The 8,414-nt window shown below is 38.7% G+C and overlaps 1 protein-coding gene across 1 annotated transcript; it reads right to left on the reverse strand.

Moving 5' to 3' along the window:
- Positions 1–1,631: 1,631 nt before the first annotated feature.
- LOC148032426 (uncharacterized) lies at positions 1,632–6,581 on the reverse strand. Its single transcript, XM_087684091.1, has 5 exons — positions 6,480–6,581; positions 5,862–6,179; positions 5,360–5,458; positions 5,159–5,272; positions 1,632–2,049 (listed from the first exon to the last, which is right to left on the reverse strand). Exons 1-5 carry the CDS (start codon positions 6,507–6,509, stop codon positions 1,900–1,902), a joined length of 711 nt encoding a protein of 236 aa, XP_087540217.1. The 5' UTR covers positions 6,510–6,581; the 3' UTR covers positions 1,632–1,899.
- Positions 6,582–8,414: the final 1,833 nt, after the last annotated feature.

An 8,414-nucleotide genomic window follows, 5' to 3' on the forward strand; every position in this document is an offset into this window, starting at 1 on the left:
CAAAGAAAAGTTTAAATTAAAAAGTTTAATCCTAAGAGAGAGAAAGAAATAAAACTTTTGATTTAAAAAGTTCGATTTAATTAAAGGAGAGAGAGAGAGAGAGAGAGAGAGAGAACCTAGACCCTACACATGAGAGAGAGAGAGAGAGAGAGAGAAAGAGGAGGAAAGGGGAAAGAATTTAATTAAAAAGAGGATGGGGAAAAGAAAGAGAGAGATTATAAGTGAGAGAGAGGGGAAGGGGTTTTAATTTAAAAAAGAGAAGTTAGGGGGGGGGGGGGGGGAGGAGGTGGGGGGGGGAGGCTTCAATGAAAAAAGAGAAGGAAAAGAGAAAATGAGATATTGCACTTGAGAAAGAGAGGAGGGAAGGGGATTTTGATTGAAAAAAGGAGGTTTGGAAAAGGGGGTAGGTTCAGGAAACCCTCTGGAGGTTCGGGGCTTTCCGAACCTATAGCTAAAATAATATAGTAGCAAGGGGGGGGGGGAGGGAGGCTTTAATGAAAAAAGAGAAGGGAAAGAGAAAATGAGATATTGCACTTGAGAAAGAAAGGAGGGAAGAAGGTTTTGATTGAAAAAAGAAGGTTTGGAAAAGGGGGTAGGTTAAGGAAACCCTCTGAAAGTTCGGGGCTTTCCGAACCTATAGCTAAAATAATATAGTAGCAAGATATGATTATTGATGAGCATTAGCTTTCCTTTTCTAGCTTGAAATAAAATGAAAGACATATGCTAGATCATAGACACCAAAGTGAGTTAATAAGAAATGTGTCTATTTGTTAAAGTTGATGTAATTATACCTATGTATTATCTCCCATTTTGCCTTTGAGACTCATTAAATGAATTATGTATGAGAGAGAGACAGAGAGTATGTGTAAGAGCGCACACGCACGTGTGTGTGTGTGTGTGTGTGTGTAGGAGAGAGTAAGTGAGTGAGAAGTGAAAACATTATGTATATGGGGAGAGAGAGAGAGAGAGAGAGAGAGAGATTTGCAATGATGAAATTGAACAACCATGTCCACTCAGCCTTCAAGAAAGACCTCTTCCTTTGTTATATAACAAACCCCTCCTACCACATAAGCTCAAGGGCTTTCTTATTGGCTTGAGGTCTTAGAGCCAAAGCTCTAAATAATGTCCAAAAATAAAAAAAATTATGCCAAAACATTATGCTTAGCTTTCACAAAAGATCTTTTCCTTTTTTGTGCATTGAAACCCTCCTTTTGCCACGCAAGCTTGGGGGCTTTCTCATTACTTCAAGGTGCTCAATCCAAAGCTCAAAAATAATATATAGAGAATAGATTCAAACCTTCATTTACTCTTGTTGGAAAGTATTTTAGGCAAGAAGATGTGGGTCTAGTGTATATATTAATAACTGGGCACAACAATGTGTAGGAGAAGATAGGCATCCATCTATTATTAGTGATGGATATGAATTATTTACAAAACTAATTCTTGTTAGAATAGTTACCATATAGAGAATAATATGAGAATCATTATGGAAACACAAACACACCTAGTTGAACAAAATCGAGCTTAATATTTGAATTTCCTGTCTGTCCCAATTTTTTAAAATGCAAATCTACCTTAATGTTGGATAATGACGTTAATGAAGTTAAATCCAAATGTGTGTCAAACGTGCTATCTTTTCATAAGGTCTTGCTAATTGTATAGGCAACATGCTTACAAGGTCGAGACCAGAAGTGCAAGTCTATGATTACAAAGGATTGGATCGTTTTCATAGATTCGTGTTAATTTGAGTGATGTTCATGCTTACAAGGTATCTTGTAATAGAAAGGGTCACTTTGGTCACAGCAGCACTCACAAAGAAGAATAGCACGGGAATAACTTAGAAAGGCATTTGATCTGTGGTCAGCTGATGCAGGGACAAGATTGAGCTGTAATAATAGGTTAGGTGTGGCATACAAAACTTGCCTTCATTCTTTGAACGACGCCTCTGTGCTCCTGGGCAGGGAGCTCACCGACAGCCACCATATGCTGTACACGATCTGTTATCTCGGCCAGCTCTTTTTTCTTCGTCTCCTCGATCTCTGCCTTCCACTGTTTCACAAGACACAGTTTAAGAAGGCCTACTAATGCAGATCCACTATAACCTTCAAACAAATAGAACCCCTTGTGGCAAAAATTGAGTGCCTTCTGAAGAAAATGATAGCAGCTGAGAATCGGACGGAGCTCTGTAATGTTTGATTGAACTTAATTGAATTGCATCAGAGTTCACGAAAAACTACGGAAGAGAACTTCAAAGCAGTGTTCACGAAAAACAGAGGTTTAATGTGAATGGAAAAGACTTAGAAAAAACCTTCAAACTTCAAAGAAGAAGCTTCTTCAAACCTTTTAGTTATAAAAATGACAAACATATATAATTTGATTCAAAAATGTCTCTAAGTTTATCATTGAACAATCATTGAACTTTTTGATTTGCAAAATTAAGGGTTAATTCAATAGTTACATGACCCCTCAAAAATGCAAGAAAAGTTCGATACAAAGTGAATTGCTAAATTTGAAATAAAACTTTCCAAATTTGCACATTCGTAGTTGAGATATTAAATTTTTATTTAAAAAGTTGCAAGATCTAGGAAATTCCTACAAATAATTGAGATTGAAGGTTTTAAATCATCAACTGACGAAGGGACACCCGCATAGCTTCATGATGAGTTTTGTCCTCTTGATGTTCCTTTTGCCACGTAGGTTGTGGTAAGATTCTAGGGAGGGTCTAGGTTAGTTTGGACCTCTCGCCCCTAAAACAATGTAGCATTGAATGTTGAAAGTGTCCTCTAAGTTGAAAATGACATGCCAACCATTTGAATGTTGTCATGAGAGAGTATCCTCTATAGGATGACCATGAGGTAACACTACACCTCAAGGTACAAAATGCTAGAGCATCCTCGAGCATAAATTTGCCTCTGTCTTGCAACCATCAATCTATGTTGACCTAGTCATCACCCTCAAGAAAGAATTGCTCCTTCATTACCCATTTTACTCCTACATGTCTAATTCAACACACCAAACTCTAGGGTAAATTAGATAATATTGGTTCACCTAGAGGGATTTGTTAATATCATCCACCATATATCATGCTTTCCAAGTGGTTGACTCTAGGCAAATTCTCTCCAAGTTCATGTGCATTGAAAGCCCCACGAGAATTTCAAATGTTGATCTCAATATCCAATGATCTTGTGAAAGCACAATTAATTTGTGACATGGTAGAATGGGCAGTTTCATCAGCACCCACATTTTTTATGTATATCATTTCTTGAGATTGAGGCATAGGTGCACTTGTGTGTTGATTTCCTCCATTGAAGATGGTTTCTCCAATGTGGATGAGACAAAAGTAAGAATGTCAACTTGATAAATGCAAACATTGGTGAGAATCCAATGCATGAAAATATAAGGGTTCATGCACAAGGTTTGTCCACAAAGGGTTAGTCAAAGGCCTAAGATGAGGTCGTAAGGCATAGTCAATGAACAACGCATTAGTCAAAGGCCTAAGATTGGGTCAAAAGGCATAGTCGATGGACAACGCATTAATCAAATGCCTAAGATTAGGTCTATAAAGGGTTTGTCAAATGCCTAAGATTAGGTCCATAAAGGGTTCGTCAAAGGCCTAAGATTAGGTCAAAAGGCATAGTTGATGGACAACAAGAGGATATTCCCATATTATCCCTTGTTAGTCCCAAGGAACAGGTGAAGCAACCAATACACATAAGATCTCCTTTAACATGTGAAACCATTTTTTAGATATATGGATTGCCTTATGCAATGGAAAAACCAATGCCTTGCAAAAAACTAGTATGGGAAGGGAAACTTCAAGGTCCAAAACAACTCATAGTAGATGCAAACACATAAACTATTTGTCCTCAATAGAAAATGTCATCATACTAAAGTTCAAAAGCACCTAAAAAGTGTCATGTTATCTTAATATCTCATCACCAAGCTTGAAAATATTCAATGAAAATCAATGGCTCCATTCAAAAAAGCTTAAAGAATGACAGTACATCATGGACTTTTGACCTATGCATGTTCAAAACATATTTGTTGTAGGCACATCATGTATTTGCCTAAGTAAGCCTCCCTTATGAGAGGTTAATCATGCTCAAGAGCTCAATTATCTCCACCCCTCCAAACATGACATGTGGAAACCCTTGCTTCACTTATCTTAGATTAGCATCCTAATCTAGTAGAGCTCCATCTTCACTTTTAACCTCAACTAGGCCACCTCTTCAAATCTTGCATGAACCTTTTCTCAATATTTCCTACAATGGCAAGAGAATGCTATGCAAAATGGGGATTGTAACGAGGTAACTCATGCTTATCTTGGATAAAGGGATGAGTGATTAGCAAGAATAGGAAAATTAAAGAAAGAGTGTGTCGTTAAGGAGTTGCTTTTGTTGTGGGAAATCCTCCCTTCTTTGTGTTGAAGTTATCTCTTCTCCTAGTGTGGCACAATATTCTTGGCATAAACACTTTTGAAGTTAACTCTACAAAATACTTACCTTGAATTCTTTCATGTTTTGAGTGTGTAAAGAGACATGAGCAACCTAATCTAATAAGCGCTTGCATGTCATCCTCTTCATTGCTACTAGCATCTTGAGGTATCACTTAAGATTACATAAGCATATTAGATGAATCTAGCAATAGCAAAATTTTATTAGAATGTAGGGATAAGCAACCCATATGAGAACTAGAGAAGAAAAGACATACGTGTTCATTCTCTACTAAACATCTTGCTTCATTTCCAAGATCCACTTCTTATTCAAGTGATAAGGTTGAGTGTCACCAAAAGTGCTTAAAGTTAAATTTTCCACTAGCCACCCATATAGGATGCACCTTGCCCATCTCATGTCAAGGCTTATATGTGCACATAGTGGCTTGAAGAGAACGTGTTCACCGAGAGGCATAGCCACATGATTTGAGAGATCAAATTGCTACAACGCTAATTCATTGATGTGCGAATAAGACTCACAATCATGAAGCTATAATTATGCATTAAAGCTCTCCCGATTGCCCTAAGGTAATGAAGGTAATTCAGCCCGTGGTCAATAGTCGAGGGCAGTCAGCAATCCAATGGAACACTTGCACATTTGTGCGACAACGTACAGGCAGAGTTGCATTCTTTTAAATAAATAGAGAAAGGAATTGGGAAACAGACCCTCTCTGCTCTCGTGTACGCATCCGCTATAGCTTTCTCCGTCTCTTCTTGCGCTCTTGAATTGATCTTGGCTGCGTCTTCCCGGGCCTTCGCCAGGATCTTTTCTGCCTTCACCTGCTATTTCGTATTTCTTTCAGTTCAATGTCCCTCCATCATTAAATCCGGGTACTTGGATTAGCAATACAACGCGAAAATACGAACCGCAGCATTGCGAATAACTTGCTCTGCCCTCTGCTCTTCTCGCTGTTTTGCCTCCAAGGCTCTGGACTCGTCATGAAGCTTCTGCCTCTCTGCTTTGGCCTGATAAAGAAAGCAGAAGTTTAGAGCACCAATACGCTATTGCAAGATAGGCTATGCAGAGTGTAGAGCTAGCAAGATTTGCAAAATAATCCTTTTCTAGATAGTTTTTGAACATTTGATCGAAATTTTCACCTATCCTAGTCCTTGATGTGGCCAATTCAGCTACCTACTATGAGTGCATACCCCCGTTTGTGCATGAATACACGAAAACCTGAATGTCTAAGTTATGCATGCCGGAATGCTTCAATTAAGCAAAACAGCTCGGGTTAAATGCTTCAACTAAGCAAAATTGCAACTGCGAAAGCCGCAAATGCATGCAAAAAATCAAGCAAGATTGATCGACAGGACGAAGAGAACTACAAAGCTAGGGTTTCTTGAACGCGGCATGACAATATATATTTACCAGGTTTTTCTGCGCGCGAGCTTCAACCTTTCTTGACTCGGCTTCTCGGTAGGCATGGGCCTCGGCTTCAACGCGGCCACGGTGTGCCTCGGCGAAGGCCTCGGCTTTCTCGTTGAGCGGCTTGGAGGAGCCATTGGGGACAGCGGAGGGGGCGGCATGGCCGGTGGTGGGGGAAATGCGACCGCCAGGCGCCTTGTCTTGGTAAAGGACGGCGGGCGTGGTGGCGACGAGAGCTCCATTCTGCGGCACTAGGGCCACGGGCACGGCAGGCTTGGGGCTCTGCATCTGGCGTCGGCAGCTGCAGACCAACGAGAGCACCTGCAAGGGCAAAACGATTCAAGAAAGAAAGGAAGAGAGAGAGAGAGAGGGAGGGGGGGGGGGGGAGATGATGGAGGGAGGGAAGCAGGCTTGAAAGATCAAGAAACTGTATGCAAGAGAAGATTAGAACGAGATAGGATGAAAACGCTGGATCAAGCAGCTGGGAATTATCGACAAGAAGATGATGAATGCAGAAGCAGAAGCAGAAGCCGCTGCAGCAGCAGAAGAAGAAGAAGAAGAAGACGACGAAGAAGAAGAAGACGACGAAGGAGAAAGAGAAGCAGGAAGGAGGCTCTCTACGTTGCAAGCTTCCACCACCAGCACCGCCATGCAGTCCCTGAAACCTGCTGCTGCGCCCTATCACTGGTGCTGGTATTATCCCTCAAAATTTTTCGTTCACCAAGAACCCTCTTTCGCAGCATGAAAAGAAATGTTTTTTAAAATTAAAAGAAGGCGGGACCTCTCCCCATTACAAACTTTTTTTTGCCCAGAATAGTAAAATTTTCATAAAACGAAATTTTTCTTTCCCCATCTTTTTCCTCTCTCCTCTTCATTTTTTCTTTTTCTCCTCTCTTCTTTTCTTTTTCCCCCTCTTCCTTTCCTTTTTCTCTCTCTTCTTCTTTATCTTCTCTCTCTCTCTCTCTCTATGTATATATATATATATATATATATATATTATGTTTATAAAGAGAGAGGAGGAGGAGGATAGAGTAAGGTTGAATTCACATTATCAAAAGCTTAGGAGCATGATCGAATGTGGCAAACATAGGACCATAAGAAAAAGTGTCCGCAGACATAAAATTTGATCAACTTGTCCTTGCTGCCCACCTCAAGAACCCATGCAAAATGTGCAGATGAAGGACTTGAACCATTGATCTCAACTTGAGCTTTCCCTTGAATGGCTTCAACAAACTGATCATATCAAAGAATTATGTGTTTGCTGATGAGGAGAAATACCTAGTCTAAATGCATTCTCATTAACTTAATTGTCGGATGCTTTTCAATAGATTGAAGCCTTCTCTTTTCAATTCTTAACCAAACTAGATCATTTTCTTGAAATTTCTTAGCCAATAAAAATACTATTTGCATATAGCTAGGGTAGATGGGATACCTGTATGCGCCCCCATATATGCAAGTTTATGCATTTTAGTCATAGAAACATGTCTAAAAAGGTACCTTAACACACAACTTGTGTTTATAATATAAAATTCATTTACATAAGAGTAATTATCAAACACAATGGTGTTACTATTTTGAAATTTTTGCCAAATTAAAAAAAATGGATCAATAATATTTTGACTTTTTTAAGTTTATCAAGAAAATCATTACCTCTACAAATCGGATATCAATATTTAATAGTGACTTTATTTGAAGCTCTATAACCAATGCATATCCTATAAGTTTTATTTTTCTTTTCAACCAAACCAACAAGATAGGTGCACCAAAAGGAGGAGAACTAGGATGAATTAAACCTTTATCTAATAATTCAATCACTTGTCTTTAAAATTCTTTATGATACAAAGGATTGTGCCTATACGGAGCTTTGTGCAATGGAGTAACACTAGGAAACAATTTGATTTTGTGATCTAATTCTCCTCATGATGGTGGGAACTCAACTCAAGTGGATAATCATCCGTAAAACAATGTTTATATGAATCTAGAAACTTTGCTATATGGGTGATACTAGGGCTCAAATTGCATCATCCATCTTAGTATTTTTCACTAGGTGCCTACAGTCAACATGTGTAAAGTGACCTTGAAATGTCATGTGATGTCACCTGAAAGGTGGTGCCTGTTATATGTATTCCAGCTATATCTTTTCATATCTTTTTGTGATGGAAAATGCAAAAATCTTGAGGACAACACCCACACATGGTCGCTTATGTCTCATTCTTCAATTCTATACTTGTCTCCTAAAAATTAGTATTGTCTGTGATAAGTTTTCTGTTCAAGAATGATCATGATGAGAGTAATTTGATTGATATTTTTTAGGACAACAATGCTATGTGAGTTATTATAATATGTATTATATGTCTGCATATCAATCTTGAAGATTAAATTATTAATACGATTGTAAATTGGTTCAGGAAGTTGTTTGCAATGGTAGATTTGTGTCAAACAAATTTCTATTTGTGTTGATTATGGTAGGCCATAACATTTTGGCAATTCTGCGGGCTTCATGGGCATAATTCTCACGATTTCGACATCTGGTGTGAAAGGAATTACTACAAGAAT

The sequence above is a fragment of the Lygodium microphyllum genome, chromosome 8 (assembly GCF_053477565.2).
Source record: "Lygodium microphyllum isolate KBCC chromosome 8, Lygodium_microphyllum_v1.1.10, whole genome shotgun sequence".
NCBI classification, from domain to species: domain Eukaryota; kingdom Viridiplantae; phylum Streptophyta; class Polypodiopsida; order Schizaeales; family Lygodiaceae; genus Lygodium; species Lygodium microphyllum.

Coding starts and splice junctions, on each gene's coding strand:
- LOC148032426 (XM_087684091.1), bottom strand. CDS start 6,509: ATGGCGGTGCTGGTGGTGGAAGCTTGCAAC. Junction 5,273..5,359: donor AAGTTATTCGCAATGCTGCG/GTTCGTATTTTC, acceptor ACGAAATAGCAG/GTGAAGGCAGAAAAGATCCT. Junction 2,050..5,158: donor CGTACACGAGAGCAGAGAGG/GTCTGTTTCCCA, acceptor CTTGTGAAACAG/TGGAAGGCAGAGATCGAGGA.